Source organism: Petromyzon marinus, chromosome 26, assembly GCF_048934315.1.
Source record: "Petromyzon marinus isolate PM22_M1 ecotype Great Lakes invasive population chromosome 26, UKy_Petmar_22M1.pri1.0, whole genome shotgun sequence".
Lineage (NCBI taxonomy): Eukaryota > Metazoa > Chordata > Hyperoartia > Petromyzontiformes > Petromyzontidae > Petromyzon > Petromyzon marinus.
In genome coordinates this window covers 11016080-11041852 of record NC_133692.1, presented here as the reverse complement: position 1 = coordinate 11041852, position 25773 = coordinate 11016080, and the positions used below count along the sequence as shown (strand labels likewise).

Genomic DNA, 25773 nt, shown 5'->3' with positions numbered 1-25773 from the left:
AATACTTTTTCCCTCACTGTATATAATGTACTTGGTGGTCCAGGTGTCTTGTGAATGCATCCAGATGTTCAATACAATTGAGATAGTGTACAGAGCGGTCCAGATGTATCGTGACCCCTCAATTAATTTACCCCTACGATGATTTTTTTCCTTTGCATATTCATTCTTGTTTTACATAAACCATACTTTAAAAATATTAAGTTTTAGAGAATTTAATTGGGGTCACTAGCTATCTGGACTACCCTTTACAATCTCAGTGGCATCTCACCTGGCAACTGAATTCAGCTTTCTTCTTCCACGCGTTTGTCCCAGTCATGTGGGGGTGTCCGCTGTCCTTGCCAACCTTCTCCACACTGCCCTGTCCTGCGCCATCTCTCTCTGCTCCTCGGGCCACCGTGTCACATCGCACCACATCGCTCCACCACCTCTGCTTCTGCCTTCCTCTTGATCTCTTTCTTGTTGAACCTAACATCCACCGCAACATCTTCATCTCTGTGTCTGCCATAGCTTGGTCCTCCCTCTTCCTTGTGCCCCAGCAGCACTCGGCCCCATACAACAGCACGGGCCTCACCACCGTCTTGTACACTTTTCCCTTCAACCAAACTGGGACCCTCTTATCGCACACCACACCAGTCATCTCTCGCCATTTAAGCCTTCCAGCCCTTGTTCTTGTGTTTATCTCTCCTTCTAGTGATCCATTCAACACACATCGTTGCACCCACACACTTAAACTCATTCTTCTCCATTAACTGGTGACTTCCAATTTGCTATCCTTCTGCATTATTTATACTGAAATTTCCAACCATATATTCAGTCTTTATCCGACTGACCCTCAACCCATTCCCTTCAATATTTTGCACCCAGATCTTCAAATCATCTTCCACTGCTTTCACCCCATTGCACAATGTTGTCTGCAAACAGCATACACCAGGGGGACTCCGTCTGAATACTTCCCGTTCGTGTGTCCAGCACCAAGATGAACAGGAAGGGGCTCGGGGCAGATCCTCGCTTCTCTCCTGCTTTGACTTGAAAGCTCTCCGACACCCCACAGCTGCTTCGCACGTGCATTTTCCCTCCTTCATACATATCCTGGATCAGCCGAACATATACCTCAGGAATACCTCTTCTCATACGCCACCAGATGAGATATCTAGGCACCCTGTCGTATGCTTTATCTAGATCAATAAGCACCATATGCAGGTCCCGTTTCTTCTCTCTGAACTTCTCCATAAATACTCTCAGTGCAAAGATTGCACCCATTGTTGACCTTCCCCGTCTGAATCCAAAACTGACTCTCGCCAATATCCACCAGCTTCCTCAGTCTCTTTCCCATGATCCTTTCCAGAGTTTCATGGCGTGACTCAACAATGCTATTCCTCTGTAGTTCCCACACTCGTGTACATCACCTTTCCCTTTAAAGATGGGAACCACTGTATAATCTCTTCACGCATCCGGCATTGTCTTCTCCATCCAGATTTTCCCAAACAGCCCCATCAATATTTCAACACCCTTTTCTCCCATTAATTTAAACACATTAATTGGAATCTCATCCGGCCCTACTGCCTTTTGATGTTTCATGCTCCCCAGAGCCTCCACTACCTCTTCTCTGGCTATAGTATCTGGTTATAGTATCTGGTTATAGTATCTGGCTATAGTATCTGGTCATAGTATCTGGCTATAGTATCTGGTTATAGTATCTGGCTATAGTATCTGGTTATAGTATTTGGCCATAGTATCTGGTTATAGTATCTGGTTATAGTATCTGGTTATAGTATCTGGTTATAGTATTTGGTTATAGTATCTGGCTATAGTATATGGTCATAGTATCTGGCTATAGTATCTGGTTATAGTATCTGGTTATAGTATTTGGTTATAGTATTTGGTTATAGTATCTGGTTATAGTATCTGGTTATAGTATCTGGTTATAGTATTTGGTTATAGTATCTGGTTATAGTATCTGGCTAAAATATCTGGTTATAGTATTTGGTTATAGTATCTGGTTATAGTATCTGGCTAAAATATCTGGTTATAGTATCTGGTTATAGTATCTGGTTATAGTATTTGGTTATAGTATCTGGTTATAGTATCTGGCTATAGTATCTGGTTATAGTATTTGGTTATAGTATCTGGCTATAGTATCTGGTTATAGTATCTGGTTGTAGTATCTGGGTATAGTATCTGGTTATAGAATTTGGTTATAGTATCTGGCTATAGTATCTGGTTATAGTATCTGGTTATAGTATCTGGTTATAGAATTTGGTTATAGTATCTGGTTATAGTATCTGGTTATAGTATCTGGATATAGTATCTGGTTATAGTATCTGGATATAGTATCTGGTTATAGAATCTGGTTATAGTATCTAGTTATAGTACCTGGTTATAGTATCTGGTTATAGTATCTGCAACTACTTCAATTCCTGGATGTTCCTTAACCATGTCGCATCTTGGGGTTTCCACATTCAGCAACTTCTCAATTACTCTTTCCATCTCTCTCGAACCTTGATCTCATATAAGATTGTTCGTCCTTCACTGTTCTTAACGAGTTTCACATGGTCGCTGTCCCTGAGCTTTCGCTCTCTGGCTCTTGCCAAACGGTATACCATCTTCTCACCTTCTTTGCTGTCAAGCTTCCGATAGAGTTGTGCAAATGCTGTTGTTTTTGTCACTGCTACCACTCGCTGTGCCTCTCTTCTCACTCACAGGTATCCATCCAGATGGTCCTTCTCTCTCGTGTTCTGCCACTTCTTAAACTTGGAATTTTTCTCTCTTGTTGCCTTTTGCACTTCATCACTCCACCACCACGTTTCCTTCTGTTGCATCTGTCTGCCTTTGCTCACTCCCACTTGCACTGCCTGCTGCTTTCAATTATTCCACTCGCCAGTTGTTCTCATATTTCATTCACTCCCCCTAGGACTGAAGCTTATTAAGTTATCCATATCTTGCCTGCAGAAGTTTTCTTTCTCATTGTTTCGTCGCCACCACTTCACCCTGCTACAGTTATTTTCTCTTACCTCCCCCTTCCTAACACATTTCGCTACGCAATCTGTGACAAGTAGTCAATGTTATACAGTCAGACAAAACCCTCCAGGGATCACTTTGCAGTTCTTCACTCGTTTTAGGTGCTTCCTCATCACCAACATAAAATATATCTAGCTCTTCGCCTCTCCATCTCTAGTAGGTCATCAAATGTCCCTCCTGCTTCTGGAAGTAGGTATTCACCACTGCAAGATCATTTCCCCGGGCCATTCGAAGAACGTCCTCAACTGATAGATCCTTTATTGTAATTGTCACCAGTACAACGAAATTTAAAGCGCTCACCAGTCAGTGCATCATTCGTAAATTTAAATAAATAAAAGAAATAAAAATAAAATACAAATTTATCAATACATTTTATATGTAAAAACTGCCAAAGTATACCCACATAAAGGTACATTTTGTCATTGCACATCCCTGTTTTACAGTAAATTGTAAACAGTATTTCTTAATAATTAATTAGCAGTATTGAGTGTGGTAATTGCTGTAGGATAAAGGCTGTGTTTGAATCTGTTTGTCCTTGTTGTGACAGATCTGAATCGTCTGCCTGATGGCAACAGCTCAAACAGAGAGTGTCCAGGGTGAGAAGAGTTCTTTATAATGTTCTGCGCTTTTTTAATGCATCGGTCGCTGTGTAGTTCTTCCAGTGTGGGGAGAGAGCACCCGGCGATTTTTTGGGCCGTGTTGATGACCCTCTGCAGCGCTTTCCTCTGAGCCACTGTGCAGCTGGTGTACCAAACACAGATGCAGTATGTAAGAATGCTCTCGATGGAGGCTCGGTAGAAGGACACCAGCAGTTTCTGTGTGATGTTATTCTTCCTGAGTATTCTCAGGAAGTAAAGTCTCTGCTGGGCCTTTTTCAGTAGCTCAGAGGTGTTGGCGCTCCAGGTCAGCCCCCCCCCCAATGTGGACTCCCAGGAAGCGGAAGTCTGCCACCCTCTCCACACAGTCCCCGTTGGTGGTTAGTGGTGGAGTGTCCGTTTTCTTTCTCCTGTAGTCTATTACGAGCTCCTTGGTCTTTGCGGTGTTCAGGAGCAGGTTGTTGCCCCTGCACCACGCTGTCAGCCGCTCCACCTCGTCCCTGTAGGCAGACTCATCTCCCCCCAGAGATGAGCCCCACCACTGTGGTGTCATCAGCAAACTTCACAATGGTGTTGCTATGGTGGACGGGGGCACAGTCATGTGTGTAGAGGGAGTAGAGCAGGGGGCTCAGTAGACAGCCCTGGGGGGAGCCAGTACTGAGGCTCAGGGCTGTGGATGAATGACGGCCCACTCTGACCCTCTGTCTGCGGCCCGAGAGGAAGCTATGTATCCACATGCAGGTGGCATGTGGAAGCCCCAGGTCGCCCAGTTTTACCACCAGTTTGTGTGGGAGGATGGTGTTGAACGCAGAACTGTAATCCACGAAGAGCATCCGCACACAGCTCCCCTGCTGCTCCAGGTGTGACAGTGCAGCATGTAGTGCTGTGGCCACGGCGTCCTCCGTGGATCGGTTCGCTCTGTAGGCAAACTGGTGGGGGTCAAGGCTTCGGGGCAATGTTGCAATGATGTGACTCCGGACCAGTTTTTCAAAGCACTTCATCACCACTGGCGTCAGTGCTACTAGCCGGTAGTCGTTGTGGCTGGAAATGTGGGTTTTTTTCGGCAGGGGGACTATGGTGGAGGACTTTAGGCAGGGTGGTACCGTGGACTGTTCCAGAGACAGTTTGAAAATCCTTGTGAAGACTCCAGCCAGCTCGTCAGCACAGTCCCTCGGCACACGTCCCGGGACGCCATCAGGTCCCGCAGCCTCCGGTTGACGGCCTACAGCGTGTGCCTCACCTCATGCTCCTCTACTGTGAGGTTCAAGCTGCTGTGGACCGTGGGGCTTCGTGATGCTGTCCCTGGTGGTGTCACCTCAAAGCGGGCAAAGAAGAGGTTCAACTCCTCTGCCAGAGCGGTGTCACCATCAGCAGCTCCGAGGTTGGCCCTGTAGTTGGTGAGGTGCTGAACTCCCTGCCACACCTGCCTGCTGTCGTTACTGTCCAGGCGTTCCTCAATCCTCCTCCTGTAGTCTGCTTTGGCCTCACGGATGCCTCTCTTCAGGTTAGCTCGGGCTGTGTCTGTAGAGAGCTTTATCTTGGGATTTGAAGGCGATGTTCCTCTCCTTCAGCAGCTGCTGGACCTCCCGGATCATCCAGGGATTCTGGTTGGGGTAGACCCGAATGCGTTTGCCCACAGTGACAGTGTCTATGCAGTTTTTAATGTAGCACAATACACTATCTGTGAACACCTCCAGGTCCTGATGTTCGAAGACGCCCCAGTTGGTCCTATCAAAGCAGTCCTGCAGCTGCTGGTAGGCACCTTCAGGCCAGGTGGCGACAGTTTTTGTGATGGTAGGAGCCGTTTTCTTGATGGGGGCGTATGCAGGGATCAAAAGCAGGGACAAATGGTCAGACTGGCCCAAGTGTGGTAGTGGTCTAGCCCTGTAGCCTAGTTTGATGTTGGTGTAGACCTTGTCCAGAGTCTTAGTTCCCCTAGTAGCACACTTAACATGCTGGTGAAATTTAGAGAGTGCTGCCTTTAAGTCTGCATGGTTGAAATCCCCTGCTATAATCTGCACAGCGTCAGGATACTTGCTCTGCTGAATGCTAATGCTGCCATGTAAAAGTCCAATAGCTGAGTTAGCATTAGCATCCGGTGGGATGTTAACAGCAGTTATCATGACCACAGTAAACTCTCTTGGGAGGTAAATGGGCCTGCATTTAACGGTCACATACTCCACATCTGGTGAGCAGTGGCTGTCTACAGTCACTGTGTTAGTAGACCAGCTGTTATTCACGTACACACAGAGCCCCCCTCCTCTGCTCTTACCGGAGTCTACTGTTCTGTCATGGCGCTGCTGTGCTGTATAGCCTGCTAGCTCAATAGCAGAGTCCGGGATGGATGAATGAAGCCAGGTTTCTGTGAAAAGCAGAATGCAGCTGTCCTTCACTACATTGTTCGCTGTAGTCTGTAGCCTCAGTTCATCCATTCTGTTCGCGAAGGATCTGGCATTCGTGAGAAATAGGCTCGGTAGCCGTGGTTTGAGTGGCTGCCTCCGTAGCCTGGCTAGCGCACCGGCCCTGCAGCTTCGCTTCTGCCTTCTCTCTCTACGCCGCCTTCGCCTCCTCCCCGCCGGGATGATAATCCACGGAGAGCCGGGGCTCCTCGCCAACTCCACCGGAATCTTGTGAAGACGGAGAAACTCGCTTGTAACACTCTGCTCGTAACATAGTCCGATCTTAAGGAGATCGTGCCGGCTAAAGGTGTTACTCGGCCCGACAAAATGTACACAAAACAAGACACAATGGGTACATAAACAACCATACAAGGCACAATACGTACATAAACAACTATACAAGACATAAACATAAACAGCCATACAAGGCACCGACCGGGTAGACACTGAGATGCTGCAACTGTGTGCGCCGCCATCATCATCTTCCAGCAATATATATCCTCCCCCATTCCTACTGCCATATCCGCATCTCTCCGTGGTTCCTTTAATATCCGTCCTTACCTCTTTCCACTCTTCTATTTAAGTCTCCACCCATCACCACTGCTTCATCTACCGGTAAGCTCTGAAACTCCTGGTTTAAGCTCTCCCAAAATCAGTGGCGGCTCGTGAGTGACCTCTGAAAAGATGGTGTTCTAATTAAGAAAAACCTCGTCATGTTATTGGCTTTCCCGTGAAAGTCTTACCTACCAACGATAGGTATTTATAAATAGGAAACAAAACAACGAAGCAGTCAAATGCAGGTTCCCATGGCACTCAGGTCCACACTATACAATTCCTTTGACACTGCCAAAAGCCTAAAGAACAATTAAGACGCCACGTACTGCACAATAACAGCCACACCGTCGTACACCCACCTACACAAACAGCTTTGATCTGTATTCACTGGCGACATTAATGCAACGTACAAAATCCTACTATTTACTTTTCACGAGAGCATGTTTCGGTGTGGTCACTGTCTGTCTGCTATATGTGGCAACTAATGTAATGTGTTTCCTCCTAGAGCGTGTAGGCCGTGACCTGATATATTGCACAGTGCCACCTTGCATTGTGACATCGTCTCATTACAGCCACGGGCGCCTTTTTCACCGCCTTGAATGAGTCTCAGCCGACGTGGCTACAATGCTCGAAGCTCATCCGCAATGATTGAAGGGAAATCTCTCACTCGGACGCCTTCACAGCCGCTCGGAGACCTCCCCGAGGCAACTTTAAATGCTATCTTGATTCGGCAATTCACGTTGAAATAATCGTTACATGTAAAAATATTTACATAAAACTTAAAGAAAAGTATTAGAAAAAATATTTCTCATCTCCAGCCGCCCCGAGTGGACGAACTGCGCCTGCCCAAAGTGCATCCTTCTCTTGCCTACTGCAGCTCATCTGCGGGGCATACGCACACACCACATGTACAACCCAATACTAGTCTATCATCAGTCTGTCAGCTGGCTGATAATTGTTATTGATAAATCTTGGCAATTTTATTTTTTATAAATATTGCCACTGTTTTGACAGATCTTGCCAATTCTTGGTATAAATGGGAAATATTGATCATTTGGTATAATTAAGAACTCGCATGATTCATGAAACATTGCCACAATTAAACAAGAATTGCCATGATTTATCAAGAACTATACTGACTCAGCTTAATATGAGTACCTGGTGCGATGTGTAAACTTCGCCACTGGAGAGACAAAGACGGCCAGGCGTGGTGCTGCCGTTCCGGCCTTCATCGGCGTTCGCTTACAGCACTTGTCCCAACAGTCTATTAAGGCTATGCTGGGGGAGCTTTGTCTTTGTCCATCTCTGCGTGTGTCTCCAATGTCCGTCTGCTTGTGTCTTCGTGTTCTGGCCAACTGCGATTGCCTGACCGAGGGAGTTGAGAGGGACGAGGGTGGTGACTGACGGCTGTCTGTTGCACTTCGCGTGGAGAGGTGCAGGAGGATGGGAGTGGGGGATGGAGGTTCTTTCCCAGACAGAATCGGAATTCCGAACATACTGTTGCACGCCAAATGAAGCTTTGGTGCGGCACACCGGTTGTGAAAAGCCAAACGCAGACGATCCCCGGATTTGATCTTCCACGAAGCTCATGGTCCACGCTAAATCGCATCCGCACAAACTATGGAAGCAGATCTGGATACCTGATGCACACAAATTGAAAGTTAAAAACTCTCCAATGTGCGACTGTGGTGATCCAGAACAGACCATACAACATACAACGAGGCAATGCCCAATTCACAAATACGAAGGAGACATCACAGTGGTACACTCCGCTGCCCCTTGCTTGATCACCTGAATGTGAAATTGGATGAAAATCTGAATATTTATTTATACTGGAAGAATCCGATGACCTGTAAGCTCCTTTTCACAGATGTATTGTTTGTTACAACAAACAATACAAAAACACAATCGGAGTAAAGGTGAACAAACCGGTTTAAAAAATATACAAACAAAACTAAAGATTGTTTTTAAGGTAAAGCCCACTGAGCTATTAACTTATTTTTCAGAAGTTGACCTGGCCACAAATGATAGCTCAACAAAGTGGCTTATCGTGTGTAAATGTATAACATCTACATCAGCCATACGTAAGAAGCACCTCTCTATCCCAAACACGTGCCGAAAGGTATAATCGTCCACAATAGGCTTCTTCGCAAATTTTCAGAGGAGGGACACTTTCGCCGATAAAACATCATCAGTGTGAGGGGCCGTGTTTTCACATGTTGTGTATTGTTGGTGGGGAGCGGTAGTGTAGCGGCGACCCGAATTCGATTCCCGCTCACGGCCAACACCAGTGACGATTATCTGAACCTTTCACGAGCCTCCCCAAGGTCGACTCAGCCTCAAATAAGTACCTGGGGCGGTGTGTAAACGTCTGCCACTGGGGAGACAAAGACGGCCGGGCGTAGTGTTGGCCACCGACCCCTTCGCGTGCCCTGCCGGCCTCCATAGTTGCTCGCTAACAGCACCGTCTGTTCAGGCAATACGGGGGATCTGTGTTTGTTATTGTCATGGGCCGCACGTGAGTCCACCAGGGGCCACCAGGGCCACCAGTGGCACGCGGGGACCTCGCGATGAGGGAACACTGCCACCCCATACGCGTATCCCAAAAGGGACGACGGCGGATGAACATTAGTCCACACCTTTTTTGGTTCTTTCGGTAAAGTCACGTAGAATGAGAATAAAATAATAAAATAAGACAATAAAATTCTCACGACGTTTCGGCCACAACACAAGTAGCCTTCATCAGGTCAAAGAACAGAACTGTCGGGACGACAGTTCTGTTCTTTCACCTGATGACAGTTCTGTTCTTTCACCTGATGAAGGCGACTTGTGTTGTGGCCGAAACGTCGTGAGAATTTCATTGTCTTATTTGATTTTATTCTTTTATTCTCATTCTACGTGACTTTACCGAAAGAACCAAAGAAGATTAATCCTTGCAGTCACGAAAGCTTTAAATCGAAATTGGTCCACACGTTGTGCTGTAGCGCCCCCTCCTGGCTGGTGCACGTGCGCGCCGCCATCCACATGGATCGCACGTGCGAGCGCGCGCCCCCGGCGAGGAGGAAGTCACGTGTCCCGCACGGGGGCGTGGGGGGGAGGGCACGGCTTTGATCACGTGCTCGCTACCCAGAAGGCCGCGCGCTTTGCACCCACGGAGGAAAGATGGCGCCGCCCACGAAGAAGCACGCCGCGTCGCCTGTCGACTCTTCTCTCGAGACGCTCGCGCTGTCCGGAGGCTTCCGAGGTGACACGGGTCCCGTTTGTTTGTGAGAAAAGAAAAAAAAAGCATTCGATGGTCGTGTGTTTTCCTTGCGAGTTTCGCGATCGAGGGATTGATGTATCGATTTAAAGGGTGGGCCAGAAGTCCCCATCCCATCCACGGCCGTATTCTTGTACCCGGCCCATTCCAATGGGGAGTTGAATGTGTGCACATGTTCATGGTGGTGTAGCGGTTAGCGCGCTGCGCTACGGACCTGGCCATCCGAGTTAGATCCCCGCTCACGGCCAACACCAGTGACGATTATCTGAACCGGCCCTGGGCCTCCCTTAAGTCGACCCAGCCTCAAATGAGTACCTGGTGCGGTGTGTAAACATCGCCACGAGGGTTACAAAGGCGGCCGGGCGTGGTGTTGGTGTTGGCCACCCACCCGCTCGTGTGCATTGCCGGCCTTCGTAGGTGCTCGCGAACAGCACTTGCCCCAACAGTTACAGGCTGTACAGGTGATCTTTGTCTTTTCATGGTCACTATATAAGTATCTACGGTGTAATACATTAAACATATTGAGAGCAGGTTATGTGAAGCGCTGACTGGGTGTCGAGGCATTGAGCCGGGAATATTGAGTTGATGGTTGCTGCGCAGTCGACAATGGCAGCATAACTATACGTGTAGCAAATCATTGTTCAACAGGTGATTGACATGCTTGTGGCTTTTCAATTACTGTATAGATCATGTTCTTTTGCCATGTTCTTTCACCACAGCACTCCCTGCCAAGTTTTCGGAGAGTAGCGACACCTATCATTTCCTTTACATCAAAGAACACAAAGTGCGGGATGGCAGTGACACATCCAGGCCCACAGACAAAACCCTGTTTGTGCTCAATGTCCCTCCGTATGGCACGAAGGTAAGGCCATGTGCTTTTTTTGTCTGAAAATGGATGCAATAGAGCTGTAATTGAATGCCAGTAAATTACTTACATGACGCATCAGTTTGCTTGTACCCAAGTTGCACTGAAAACAGTTTATCCATTTTTTGCTTAACCAGTCATTTATAATGGTGCATTATAAATTATGACGTGTTCTGTAGCTTTTCATTTTTCTGATCGGTTGTATGACAGGAGAGCCTGAAAACGGCCTTTTCCGGGTGTGGAGCGGTACGTGCCGTGTATCTCCAGCAGAAGCCAGGCGCCTTGCCGGCTAAATCTAAACCCCCCTCCAAATTCTTTGACATTCACTGCACAAAGGTATTGTCTTAAACTGGCGATTTCATCTTATTTTTTCATCCTTGTTAATGTTTGAATAAAGTGTGTAACAACCCCCACCACTCCCATTATTTTGCTGAATTGTCTATTCAGTATCACAATGTGTCTTGGATAATATATTGTCAGTTGTGTATGCTCTATAGTCTTTGTCCTATTTGCCAAATTATCACTTTTAAATATAATTTGCATAATCCATACGTACTTTTTTTACAAGTAGGATTTGATACTGAGAAAAACATGTTTTAGTAAACTTTTTAAAGCCTCTTTCACATCATTGCTTTTAATATAGTGCAATTACAATCCATCTTTTGCACCTATGATTACTTTATCAGTTGTATATTTCATCATGCCTGCAAAGCTTTTACTGCGTTTTTCTTAATGACCAAAAATACAGTTGATGATTAAATGTTTATTTGTGATCATTGTTTCTGATATTCAGGGATTCAAGGTGGCCTATGTGGTGTTCAAAAATCCTGAAGGACTGAGAAACGCCATGAATCTTCCCACTATCGAGCCATTTGTGCTCAGTACGCAGAAATGTCCCATTTCTGTCGGCATAAAGAGTAAGTCTGCTTTACATTTATGTTTAATCACAAATAATCTGTCTGGGGCGGCGTTCACGGATAACGTGTGTTTGTCATTGTAGAATGGGCAGAAGAATATCGGTCTGCCCTTGTGAACCCCACGGATCTGCAGAAAGATGTGGACGCTTTTATGCAGCTACATGATAAGAAACTGGAAAAGGTAAGGGCATGCTTTTGACTCTGCAGTGGCATAGTACTGCATATTTCCCAATATGCATCTTGTCCACTGGGGTGGACTGCCATGACGTGCTGGAATTTCATCTTGGGTGCACATGCCCCCACTTTTGTTGCACAGTCCTCTCCAGAAAATGTCACCAATTCACTTCAGTTTTTTGCAAATTAGAAGCCCCTAGGAAATATATAAGTTACACATTGTTGTATGGTGTTCACTGTAGATGTGATCAGAATTTTGTGAACATGAACATTTTGAACACACTTGACCCCAAGAAAGAACTTAAAACTGAAAAAAATGGTTTTGCTTTTAATCCTTAAATAATTGCATTGCACTCTGAACCTTAAATTCCCCCGGCCTTCACCTTCTAAATCTGGTCCTCTCACTCCATGGTATAACCCAATGGTTCCTTGCCTCGTGCAGGAAGACGCGGCTGCAGAGGCAGATGCGGGAGTCCCGGATGAAGAGGGCTGGATCAAGGTGACGCACAAGGGTCGCAAACCAGGCCTGAGGCGCACCGAGACTGTCAGCAACAGGATCATGGAGCATGAACGACGCAAACGGGAACGCAAGGAGCTCCTAAACTTTTATACCTGGCAGCAGCGTGAATCAAAGCGCGAGCGTAAGTATTCTGGCACACAGTTGAGCCTGTGTACTTGACAGTACAGCATTACACTGCTTACGTAGCCATATACACATGTGATTAGAACACAACTCTCAGAAACTGCCAAATATGTAACAAATGTGTACATTTAAAATATATAATAAATATTCAGTCAACATAAAATCAAGGTTGGGCCCAACTAATTGGAACTGAACGGCATCCTTTGGTTAATATGGCCCCTGCCATGAGAATGTGAAAATGTTATCACTGGTTCAGTGCACCTAACAGGAGTGAACAACTACCCTCACTCTTATAACATACGCATTTTAAAAAATTCAAAAAGAAAATGCTTTAATTTGTTTTAATACCTTATGTTTTTACAGACATAGCCCAGCTGAGGAGAAGGTTTGAGGAAGACAAGCAGAAGATTGCACTCATGAAAGCCCAACGCAAGTTCAGACCTTACTGAGGCGTTAACAGTGCATAGCTGTACATAGTAGTCTATTGATGCTACAAATTACCTTTTGTATAATAGTCCTAACATTTGTATTGAAAGCTTGTTGATGCACATTTGACCCGAAATGTGACATGACAAGCGGGTGGTTTTGGATCAGATTTTATTGAACCTTAGAAAAACAGCGTTTTGCTTTAAACACAACATTTGCAAACATCCTAGAACAGAAGGTACATTTTTACAACATGTGTTTCGATCAAACTGTTGTTTGTGAGAGGATGGACATCAGATAATACGAAAATAAAGTTTACATCCTTGGCCACACAAGCCTGTGTGCTGTTACAACTGATATAAAAGACCGTTCCGTTTTAATATGTACATTGAATACAAAATCAAGCATTGTAATGCGAGTCTTGGGTGATAATTTAAAATGTTTTCATTGATGTGCAGGCAGCACTCAGGGCCCCTGTCTGTAAGGGAAGTTGACACCTGGACTGTAGGACTGAGTGGGATATGCTGCCGTTGGGTGCATGTGAGAGTAGTGCCCTTGGGGAGGTCCAGGTGTAGACTGCACGGGACCGGCGAGGACCAGTTGCAGCAGGCTGTAGCAGAAAAAAGCAATTTATCAGATCATTCCAGTGTGGCATAGATACAAATGTAGGAGCTTTAGGTCTTATTTTTGTGGAGGCCCAGTCCACACAGAGAGCAGCCCTGCCTTCCACAGCCCAGCAGGGGACTCCATGCCCTACAGCCGCCTGGGACAACTATTTTGATGCATGTTGAATTTATTTCGCACCGTACGTAGCCAACCATGCCATTAATCCAGTGGGTTATAACACTCAAGATTACTGGCCAACTCGGACTACCACCAGGCCTACTTCTCAAGACCACTAGGTCTACAACATGATTAGATGCTCTCCTGTAAACACAACAGATGTTTCGATTTAAAGCTTTCGTGACTGCAATGATTCATCTTCTTTGGTTCTTTCGGTAAAGTCACGTAGAATGAGAATAAAATAATAAATTGATAAAATAACACAATAATATTCTCACGACGTTTCGGCCACAACACAAGCGGCCTTCATCAGGTGAAGGGACGAGACTGTCTGGAGGACAGCGCTGGAGTGAAAAAGCCACGCTCAGATCACGACCTTTGCTAAAGTTGAGGCTTAAAGGTCATGATCTGAACGTGGCTCTTTCACTCCAGCGCTGTCCTACCAGACAGTCTCGTCCCTTCACCTGATGAAGGCCGCTTGTGTTGTGGCCGAAACGTCGTGAGAATAGTGTTATTTTATTTTATCAATTTATTTTATTCTCATTCTACGTGACTTTACCGAAAGAACCAAAGAAGACAACAGATGTTCACGCATGTCCATGAATGGAGATTAACATGGGAATTGTCCATTACAAAATCATGATTTCGTCCAGGATAGAATCGGGAATAGAATACGATTGTTAATGGATAATGGAGCTCGACTCTAAACTACCATGATGCACTGCACAGCCAAATTCCCACATCTGGTAAGCCCTGGTGGCTACCCAATCATATATTAACCACTCAACCCTGATAAAAGTTGAGATCGATGGGATTGGGTACAATCAAGGTGATTTGGTTGAAGGCAAGTGAGAAAGTACACAGGACTATCAGCCTCAAAACAGCAGTAAAGGTTATGTTCATAATTAAACATTTAAGGCTTACCTGTTGGGAGGGAGGGAAGAGCACACTTTTCGAAGGTCATCTGTTAAAAAAAAAATTTTGTAGACTTAGGTTAAAATAGTACATTCAACATGGGTGCAATAAAAAATGTGCACATAAAAATTGCATGAATACGCATTAACACAAGAAAACTCCGTGAACATCTGTTATAGCCATGCACTTTTCACATGCAAATAATCTGCATTGCATCTGTAAAAGCCAAAATATTGCAAATGATATGTAAGAATATACTGCCTCCTAGTTTTACATTTCAACTATCTTCCTTGTGGTAAATGCTGGTGAGATTAATATAAAATATCCATAAACTTGTCCAAAGTTTCAACCGGAGGCTGCTTGTGATGCTCTACACTGCAGAATTAACCTTGTAGAATTGCATTCCAAACAAAAGTGTACACATTGCCAACAGCAGAAAATCACCTCAACACATGAAAACAAAAAAAACAAGATGCCTAAAGGTTCATGATGTATGGGAATAATTATGAAAGACTTCATTTCGAAAAAAAAACTTAAAAGACAGATTGGTTTGCATTGGGCATTTCGCCACTGACCTCTCGTGCAGAGCAGAGCTCCCATCGCCATCGCGACCTGCACTGCCTGTGCAAACCTGTCCAGCGCAAGCTCCGTGTGCGGTGGAGCCCCTAGCGGGTTGGCCTTCTCAGCGGCACGGCGCAGGTCAGCTGCCAGCTGCGTCACCTGCTCAAAGGCCACCAGCGGCAGGCGGCCTAATAGCTTCTTCTCAGCCAGATGGCTGTACAACAGCTGCAGCACCTACACAACCGCCAAAGCCAGGTGAATGACGATGTTGTATTTTTTATTTACATATGCATACAAAAAAATGAGGTATCAATAATTGTGCGTATTAGACGCTTTTCCTGGATCGTTATATATTTTTTTGTGATCCAATTGATTAATAATTTTGTTTAAATAACATTCTCAGGACTTTGATTTAAAGCTTTCGTGACTGCAGTAATTCATATTCTTAGTTTTTTCGGTAAAGTCACGTTGAAGAGAAACAACAATAACAAAATATATATAAAACAATAAAAAATTCTCACGACGTTTCGACCATAACTCAAACGGTCATCATCAGGTGTGTCGGTTTGCATAAATTTATTTTGAAAACGCCATATTTATTTATTTATATATATATAAATAACGTTTGCGTCACGCGCAACGATTGGCTGTTTGCCAGGACTAGTCCATCTATTTTTTGAAAAGAGGGGGGGGGAGACGAAATTTGTTTTTATGTATGCTGTCTGAAAGCCACTGTAAGCGTGAACAATCAATCAAGAACTGAAATGATTTATTAAATCTTTCCAATGATTGCTAAGATAGAATCCATATTCTCGGTTGAAATTGTCTCTGTGTTTGTATATGTGGATAGCCTCATGAACGAATCTCTCATGGAAGCCAGATGGCTTACAAAGAACCTCCGTCTTGGAAAAGTCAATGGCATGTGAGCCTACTGAATTAGAACAATGATCTGCTACGGCCGAGGTGTTGGTCCTACCGTGTTTAAGGTCTGCTTTATGTTCACGAATGCGGTCCGAGATATGGCGTTTGGTTTCTCCAATGTAACTACTACCACAGAGGCAACTTAGTTTGTAGACACCAGGGTATTGTATGTCCGGAATCACATCTTTTACAGACGGAACCAGATCACGGATTTTATGTAATGTGTTGAAACGGACCTGGATCTTGTGTTTATTCAAGATTTTGGAGATCTTTTTTGTGACCGTTTGAGTTATGGTCGAAACGTCGTGAGAATTTTTTATTGTTTTATATATATATTGTTGTTTCTCTTCAACGTGACTTTACCGAAAAAACTAAGAATATGAATTACTGCAGTCACGAAAGCTTTAAATCAAAATTTAATCGCCTCTACGGGGAGGGTTTTCACATAACTTTAAGATCCTTCAACAAACTCCGGGATAAGAAAGCTCAGCTGATCGAGTCTCTCACCTTCCTGAAGAGATGCCGCGACTCTGGGGTAATACCAATCGCATTTACACTCACCTCTGCTACTGTAACTTCTTCTAATGCGAAACGAATTCTTTTCAAAACTAGCTTAGCTCTTATCTCAGAAAAAATCAGACTTATACGCACAGAACTAGATCAGTTAGACAAGACACTCTACAAATCACACTTATTGACGGCAATAATGTCCACATCGGATTGGGAACATGTAGACAATATGACTGCCTCTTCAGCTGCTACTATGTCGACCAAATGTAAGGAAAACCTGATTTCCAAATTTAACCTCCTCTTTAACAAAAGACCGGACCCACACACCAAAAAGTTAGACGTTAATAAAGTCGTAATTAATCGCAGTAACAGTTCTATTTCCGATGGTCTGAAATCCGTTTTAGCTAAAGGTCTAAACTTTGCAGTCACACCTAAACACATACCAGTTAATGATATAATTGCCCAAGTAGACGTTGCTCTCAGGGGCCTGGGTCACATCGCTGCAGACGTAGCAAGATCTGAAATCGCTGCAACCCTCAAAAACGCTAAGATGCCAGCTAGCAACCTCAGCAAAGATGAGCGTTTTGAATTATATAAATTAAAAAAGAGGAATGATATTGTAGTTCTCTCAGCTGACAAAGGCAATGCTACTGTCATCATGGATAAAATAGAATACAACAACAAAATTAAAGAATTACTCGACGATGGTAGTTATACAAAAATAAAAAGAGATCCCACCAACAGCCTTGTCACACAAACCAACAAAATAATTTCTGATTCAACCGCATTAATTGATCAATCTAAACAGTTTTCGTTGAAACCTTCTGCTGCCAGGCCACCAAGATTATACGGCTTACCAAAAATACATAAAGTTGATACACCTCTTCGTCCCATAGTCTCTACTATCAGCTCCCCCACCTACAAACTAGCTCGTTTTTTGTCTGAAATCCTGCATCCTTTCACTGGAAAGACCACCTCTGCGGTACAAAATTCTACTCACCTGGTATCAACAATCAAGGGTATTTCCCTGTCCCCAGACGACCTGCTTGTCAGTTTTGATGTAGTTTCCTTATTCACCAAGGTTCCTGTACCTGACACCATTGCAATCATTGAAGACTTGGTTCATCAAGGACTAAACACTGAGGTACCCCCCCTGGTGAGACACTGTTTAACCAATACATACTTCACTTGGAATGGAACTTTCTACAAACAAACTGAGGGCACCCCAATGGGCTCCCCCCTTTCTCCAGTTATAGCTAACATTTTCATGGAGAAATTTGAGACTGACGCCATCCAGACTGCCACTCTGCACCCAACCTTATGGAAGAGGTACGTGGATGACACTTTTGTCATCTGGCCACATGGCCGGCCTGCTCTAGACCAATTCTTCGACCACATCAATTCCATACACCCAGCCATCAGATTTACCATGGAAGTCGAAATAGATGGCAAGATACCTTTTTTGGATGTCCTAATTAAAAAGAGACCTGATGGTTCAATGAGCCACTCTGTCTACAGGAAAGCTACCCATACGGATGCTTATCTGAAACCGGATTCCCATCACCATCCATCACAGAAGAATTCTCTCATCAAGACTCTGTATCATAGAGCCCAATGCATATCCGACCAGGAACACATAAGCAGTGAACTCAAGCACGTACACCAAGCTCTTAGGGCTAATGGTTACTCCGACTATACAATCCGCAAAGCTATCACTCAAACCATGAAGAAGAACCCTCTTGAGGAGCCTTTCAAAACCATCACTTTACCCTACATTGCTGGGATCACAAAAAAGATCTCCAAAATCTTGAATAAACACAAGATCCAGGTCCGTTTCAACACATTACATAAAATCCGTGATCTGGTTCCGTCTGTAAAAGATGTGATTCCGGACATACAATACCCTGGTGTCTACAAACTAAGTTGCCTCTGTGGTAGTAGTTACATTGGAGAAACCAAACGCCATATCTCGGACCGCATTCGTGAACATAAAGCAGACCTTAAACACGGTAGGACCAACACCTCGGCCGTAGCAGATCATTGTTCTAATTCAGTAGGCTCACATGCCATTGACTTTTCCAAGAAGGAGGTTCTTTGTAAGCCATCTGGCTTCCATGAGAGATTCGTTCATGAGGCTATCCACATATACAAACACAGAGACAATTTCAACCGAGAAGATGGATTCTATCTTAGCAATCATTGGAAAGATTTGATAAATCATTTCAGTTCTTGATTGATTGTTCACGCTTACAGTGGCTTTCAGACAGCATACATAAAAACAAATTTCGTCTCCCCCCTCCTCTTTTCAAAAAATAGATGGACTAGTCCTGGCAAACAGCCAATCGTTGCGCGTGACGCAAACGTTATTTATATATATATAAATAAATAAATATGCCGTTTTCAAAATAAATTTATGCAAACCGACACACCTGATGATGACCGTTTGAGTTATGGTCGAAACGTCGTGAGAATTTTTTATTGTTTTATATATATTTTGTTATTTTGTTGTTTCTCTTCAACGTGACTTTACCGAAAAAACTAAGAATATTCTCAGGACTCTTAATACAATTTTACTGCAGTATTTTAAAGCAAAATATGGGGGGGGTGTCTTATAATCTGGTAGCTGTGTGACCAACTTTGTATAACGTTATTGAAACAGCAGAGCTTTGGGGTGCATCTTACTTTCCAAAGCATTTTCTAATCTGGAGAATCCATTATATAAAAAAGTAAAATCCAGTTGCAGTGATTTCGAACAAAGATGTAACAGTCCAAAGGTTTCCGAAGAGTCAGTGTACTTCTCGTTGGTTTTATCAGCAGTCATTGATCTTCCCTTATGTGTAATAAAGTGCCCCAAATGGAAACAGATAAAATGTGGTGCTCACACCTGCAGCACTCCCAAATGAAGACGCGAGTACATCATGTTCAGATCCTTGGCCGGTGCTCCCTGCTCATCCTCTTCTTTTATCACGAGCACTTCCTTCTCCTGCACACGTGCACATGAAGAGTCTTCACCTGCGGAAGGGCAGGAAATGCAGGGTGTAGACAGATGTGGTGTTTCGTAAGTTGAAGGCACCAGTATCAAACACTTAACTGCCCAACTCTCTCCATGGTACTTAAAGGTGTATAACAGCTGAAATTATCCATTACAAATTATTTAGGAAATACATGAAAGCACCTGTTTTTGGCTTTATCATACGAGTATTAGGCCAAACCACACACCAAATTCAAGACAAGTTTAAATAAAGGCACATTTTACAGAAACAATGCTGAAACGTATACACTGGGTCAGGGAAAGGTAAAGCACAGGATCTCCTTAAACATGATACTTGGTGGAGTTTTTATCTGTCCATAAACATTGACATGAGTGATACAATTCCTCAGGTCATGAAACACGAACAATATTTTGGCAAAACCACTGGCAACAAAACACATTTACAATTCACAAAGCATCTTGGTACAGCAATGACAGGGTGATGTAGTTCTGTCTAACCAATGAAAACAGGCGTGAGTCAACAGCGATTGGTCTACAGACTGCAACCTTGGGTGGTCATTTGACATGTCTGATGTTATTGTGAAGGGCCATTGCCCAAAACATCACCTCTCATTTTCATTTTTAAGGCAGTCATTGACGAACGTGTCAGTTTTTTGTTATTTGTGCTTGTGCACCACTACCAACGCAGTATCACTAAATAATGTGTCTTATTTAATTGCAAGTTGATATTCCAGTTGCCCATTCAGTGGAATCGTAATCAGATTTGTCCAAATTCGGGCACGCATTTTTTTTATTTTTAACATGATGCCAGAACTATTGCTGGCGATGGCAACCAGTGATGACTGTCGTTACATTTCTGTAGCGTATCATAGCTCTTTGCAATGATGTACCTGCAGCTTGCTTGCTTCGGCGATGGTGGCAGGCCAGTGGTGCCTTGATGCACCAGCGCATGAGTCCTGCTATAGGTGTAAGCTCCAGGTATCCCGGTGGGCTTGTAGCTGGGATGGGGCTGTTGAGGAAGTTGTAGAGCGTGAGACGTGGGTCGTCGCACACCCACGATACCACCGTCTCCAGCAGGCTCTCCGGCGGTGTGTGCGAGTCTACAAGGACAGTGGATTTTATGGAATGTGAGAGAATGAATCACCTCTGTAAATTCATAATTTAATGTTTACTTCATCATCATCAAACACTGCCTATCCACTGCTGGATGAAGGCCTCCCCATACCATTGGCATCCCTCACGGCCCAGTGCTGCTACTACCATCCACCTCACTCTAAAAATTATATTTTTTAATAAACATAATAATTGAACAAACAATACTACACTTAAAAATGTTGGCTTACAACCATAAATGACAATTAGAAATGGATGCTAGAAATGTAATGTTTTCAAAGTTTTGGCACTCACCAGAACTGAAGTCGTACAATGCTGTGACAGCAGTGATGAACTGGCAGTAGAAGCGTGGGCTGGACTGTACCATTTGGCGGAGTGTTGTGATGGAGCCTGGAATCAGGTTGCAGTAATCCTCCACCAACGACTTGGCCAGGTCAACGCAGTACCCAACAGGTGTCCTCTGAAACCCACAAGAACAAGATTTACACCACTTAAAATGCACACCAACTCTACGTCTACATTTGAGGCCTCTGATGTGGTTGCAGTGGTGTGGGGACTATTACAACGAATCAATACCCAGAGACACTACAGTTGATTCCCATTAGGCCATTGAAATATTTGTAAAATTGTCTTATCCAACTTTATACCTAGTAGCAGGATATTGCAACAAACACCCCTCGAGTAAATTTGTATGCTAAGTTATATGCATTGAATTATGAACTGATACATATACAATGAATCTATGAAAATTCGCACTACAGTGAAACCTTGGATTGCGAGCATAATTCGTTCCGGAATTGTGCTCGTAATCTAAAGCACTCGTATATCAAAGCGAATTTCCCCATAAGAAATAATGGAAACTCAGATGATTCGTTCCACAACCCAAAAATACTCTTCATATAAAAATGATTATTACAAAATACCTTTTTATATTTTTATTATTTAAATTTAATATAAAGTAATCAAATGTATTAATTACATTTAATCGTGGCTGGTGTGAGGGAAAGGAGGAGGGTTTTTGTGTAGGACGACTTTCACTTGCAGTAGTTACTTAAGAACAGTCACTACACTTGGACACAAAATATAAAAATGTTTTACGCACACACACGTGGTCACAACACTATACTGTAGTAAACAGTATACACGTGGTCACAACACTATAGTACTGTAGTAAACAGTACACACCTGGTCACAACACTATAGTACTGTAGTAAACAGTATACACGTGGTCACAACACTATAGTACTATAGTAAACAGTATACACGTGGTCACAACACTATAGTACTATAGTAAACAGTATACACGTGGTCACAACACTATAGTACTGTAGTAAATAGTATACACGTGGTCACAACACTATAGTACTGTAGTAAACAGTATACACGTGGTCACAACACTATAGTACTGTAGTAAACAGTATACACGTGGTCACAACACTATAGTACTGTAGTAAACAGTACACACGTGGTCACAACACTATAGTACTGTAGTAAACAGTATACACGTGGTCACAACACTATAGTAAACAGTACACACATGGTCACAACACTATAGTACTATAGTAAACAGTATACGCTCGCACGGATGTTGACTATACGAGTGAGGCACGCCGACTGAGACCGAGCATGGGAGACGATTACCCACAATCCTGCAGCGAGAGAGAAGAACCATTGGCTCAGTTGTGATCACGTGACGCTCGGCAGACAAAGCGTATACTGTATACATACTGCTCGTATTGCAAGACATCGCTCGTTTATCAAATTATTTATTTACAATTTTTGCTCGTCTTGCAAAACACTCGCAGACCAAGTTACTCGCAATCCAAGGTTTCACTGTATATATAAAATAGTACGTTTAAGCTACACCCTGCATTATGTTACTGATGCCAATGACATCACTGAGTCGCGCCAATCACCTCCCATCCACCAGTACACTTTGGAACAGAGGTGCGACTGATTTTGTTTACCCCCACAATTACATGTCTTACGACATAAGTGGCATCCCGACACTGGTACCTGCATCCAGACAGCAGCACAGTCCAGCACGGGTGAGCGACCCAGCGCAATCGCCATGGAGACCAGCTTGCTGAGCAGAGACAGGCGGGTGCCGTCCGCCCTGCTGCCACGCGGACTGAAGAGTGTGGAGAATACGAGCTGCCGCACAGCGTCTTTGCTCTGCTCCTGGAAGTAGCTGCACATGAGGTCAAGCAGCTGCAGCTCCTGCACGCATGACAGCTTCTGCTGTGGAAGAAAGAGACATTGAAACTTTGAAATTGTGGCACGTAGAGGTACAGAACTAGAGGGCAATAACCCTACAAAACCCAAATCATCTACGATCATGTCACCTGACATGCACCCAAATCCACCAGACCTTGGAAGCTTAGCAGGTTTGAAGCCTTGGATGGACAACCGCTATGTAAAATTCCAGGTGTTGTGGGGAGTAGAGGGTAGTGCACCAAAGTTAATTGTTCTCTACATCCTCCACCTTAACAAACCTGCATTGAACACCGAGGTGAAGAATGGTCTAATAACTCTCACGACTTGCAAATGAGACTCTACATTAACCAAAGTCATTATCACAGGATTAACTTTAACCGCAGCCCTAACAAAAGTAATTTCACGCCCAACCAAATGAGGCGGTGCCCATCTCTTTACAGGCCTGCACTTCATGCACTTTCCACATTCCGGTGGCGAGAACAAGTCCATTCAGAAGACAACCGTTTAACTCTAACCATAGCCATGCAACTTAAAAACACTGTCATAGCCACAAACATTTATCATGCATAATCAGGCCTCTTCATACGTCAAAGATACTCACTCCAACGCTGTCGTTTGGACAGGTTGGTCCCTTCACCTGATGAAGGCCACTTGTGTTGTGGCCGAAACGTCGTGATTTTTGTTTATTTTTTACCTACGTGACTTTACCGAATAGAACCAAAAGAGTACGTCAAAGATACTACCTTAAAAGTATGTAAAATAAGGACACGTCGCTATTAACTATTATAACGAGCCAATGTTTGTGTGTAACGCACGTGACGTCACTCCACGTGGACTAGCCCCCCTCATTTATAATCACTAACAGATTACGTCCTCTACTTGGACCCCCCCTTCATTAATAATCATGAGCAGGTGACGTCACTCCCCATCGAACAGCCCCTTCATTAATAATGAGCAGGTGACGTCACTTCACATCGAACACCCCCCCCCCCCCCTTATTCTTAGTTCTTTCGGTAAAGTCACGTTGACTTTACCGAAATAACTAAGAATATGAATTACTGCAGTCACGAAAGCTTTAAATCAAAATAAATAACCCCCCCCCCCCCCCTTATTAATAATCATGAAGAGGTGACGTCTTCCAAATTGACATCCCCCCTCATGAATAATAATTAGCAGATGACGTCACTCCACATGGGGGGGGGCGAGGCGCCTCCTCCCCCCTCCTCGGCGTCAACTCACAACCCTCACTACAAAGACAGAACCCTCACGTCACGTGATCTCAGTAACGATGTTGAGACATCAAAGTAAAAAGGACGTCAAGATGAACAAGGGATTATAACCTTTAAATAAAATAGGTCTGTCACCGCGTCCTCGGACGGGCAAAAGACCAGTTAGTGATAATTAATGGCCGATAGTCAAACTCATTCAGTGGCAGCCAAGGCATGAAACGCGTCTGAAGATGACATCCCCTGTGGAGATGGAGCGATAAATCAGCTCGTGTGAAGGTGCTATGTTGGAATATTGCATCGCATGATCGCGACAGATGGCCTTCGTCCAGCAGTGGATTGATCATGACGGGGTCGCGCGGTGCTGCACTGTTTACCAAATAGCGAAAACAGAAACAATTCTGGGGCCTCCCTCCCGGTCACCTATTCGCAACCACCAGCATGGGGAAGTATGGCCAAAACAACTGCCATCACCGACACGGTGTGCGAAAAACCTTCCATCATCACCCGTTGATTGACAAATGACTCAAGATTTATATTGATTAAAATGATTCACCATTGCCTCTCCATCTCACAACACTTAATTGCCACAACCCAAGCACCATGATCATATCCCAGTCATCGTGCCGATCAAACTGTCCATCTTACACTATTAAAACAGCCTCGTTAATTACCACGACGTTAATTAACGCAAATTTCAAGCCTTAACCGTGGAGCGAAGTCGCAAGAACTAGGCCGGGCCGGGCTCGTTCACCTTGGCCGGGTGGAGACCGCGGTCGTGCGGCTCCTGAAACATGAACTCCTCCAGTAGCTCCACGATGGCCCTGTCCACCGTGGGCACCGTGTAGCTCTGCAGCTGTCCGCACAGGTAGATGTCGAGATGGTAGAGAACCTCCCTGGCGGCGCTCACGGGGTCACGGCGCAGTAACGCGGCGCGAACCTCGGACGCCATCTCTACGCGGTGTCTCTCGTCCCCCCGCCCGCCCCCGCGCTCGCCTAGAAAGCGATACCGAGCGAGGCGGAAGGACGCCGGCAGGGAGAGCTAGGCCGAGCCGCTCAGGCCCCGCGCTTGCCTAGAACGCGATACCGAGCGAGGCGGAAGGATGCCGGCAGGGAGAGCTAGGCCGAGCCGCTCAGGCCCCGCCCTTGCCTAGAAAGCGATACCGAGCGAGGCGGAAGGACGCCGGCAGGGAGAGCTAGGCCGAGCCGCTCAGGCCCGAAATGCACCCGGTGTCTTATCTAAACGTTAAACGTCCACGATAATAATAATGTCCTTTGTTAGTAGCTGTTTGCTATTGTGCTAATGGTAAACGTTTCACGGTTCCGACAGTGCTCGGGAAACGAAGTGGCGGCGTGTGGTGCATACAGGGGCGAAATGATCGTCCCAGCTGTGGAACGCGCCTGAGTGGCGGCTTAGTGAAACGGCACTGGATGGGGTCACTTGGGGGCAGCGTTGACAACTCTTGGGCTCCCTCTCTCTGTCTCTCTCTGTGTGTGTGAGTGTACGCGTATGTTGAACTTTAAACACACAGACTGTCGCACCCAATATCATACATAATACAGGCGGGGGGTGGGGGTTTAGATCGCAGAAATATATAAAAGTGTCGTTAAAAAAATAAAAAGTGTCAAAAAAATGCCAAAGTGTCGTAAAAAAAAACCTGGCTGTTGCCTAATGAAGCTAGT

At 44.7% G+C, this 25773-nt stretch overlaps 2 protein-coding genes across 3 annotated transcripts; one reads left to right on the top strand and one right to left on the bottom strand.

The window, feature by feature from the left end:
* The first annotated feature begins 9688 nt into the window (after window positions 1–9688).
* Window positions 9689–13187, top strand: RRP7A (ribosomal RNA processing 7 homolog A). Its single transcript, XM_032961301.2, has 7 exons — window positions 9689–9812; window positions 10547–10689; window positions 10903–11028; window positions 11486–11609; window positions 11693–11790; window positions 12226–12424; window positions 12790–13187. Exons 1-7 carry the CDS (start codon window positions 9731–9733, stop codon window positions 12873–12875), a joined length of 858 nt encoding a protein of 285 aa, XP_032817192.2. The 5' UTR covers window positions 9689–9730; the 3' UTR covers window positions 12876–13187.
* Window positions 13007–25584, bottom strand: INTS15 (integrator complex subunit 15). 2 transcript variants are annotated; one of them, XM_032961300.2, is made up of 8 exons: window positions 24845–25584; window positions 22664–22885; window positions 20942–21107; window positions 20425–20634; window positions 19427–19554; window positions 15126–15345; window positions 14560–14599; window positions 13007–13462 (listed from the first exon to the last, which is right to left on the bottom strand). In XM_032961300.2, the coding sequence occupies exons 1-8, from the start codon at window positions 25040–25042 to the stop codon at window positions 13318–13320; spliced, it is 1329 nt and encodes a 442-aa protein (XP_032817191.1). In that variant the 5' UTR covers window positions 25043–25584; the 3' UTR covers window positions 13007–13317. The 2 variants fall into 2 exon arrangements, with proteins under 2 accessions (XP_032817191.1, XP_032817190.1); XM_032961299.2 differs by having other exon boundaries at window positions 22664–22888; window positions 24845–25583.
* Between the last annotated feature and the right edge of the window lie 189 nt (window positions 25585–25773).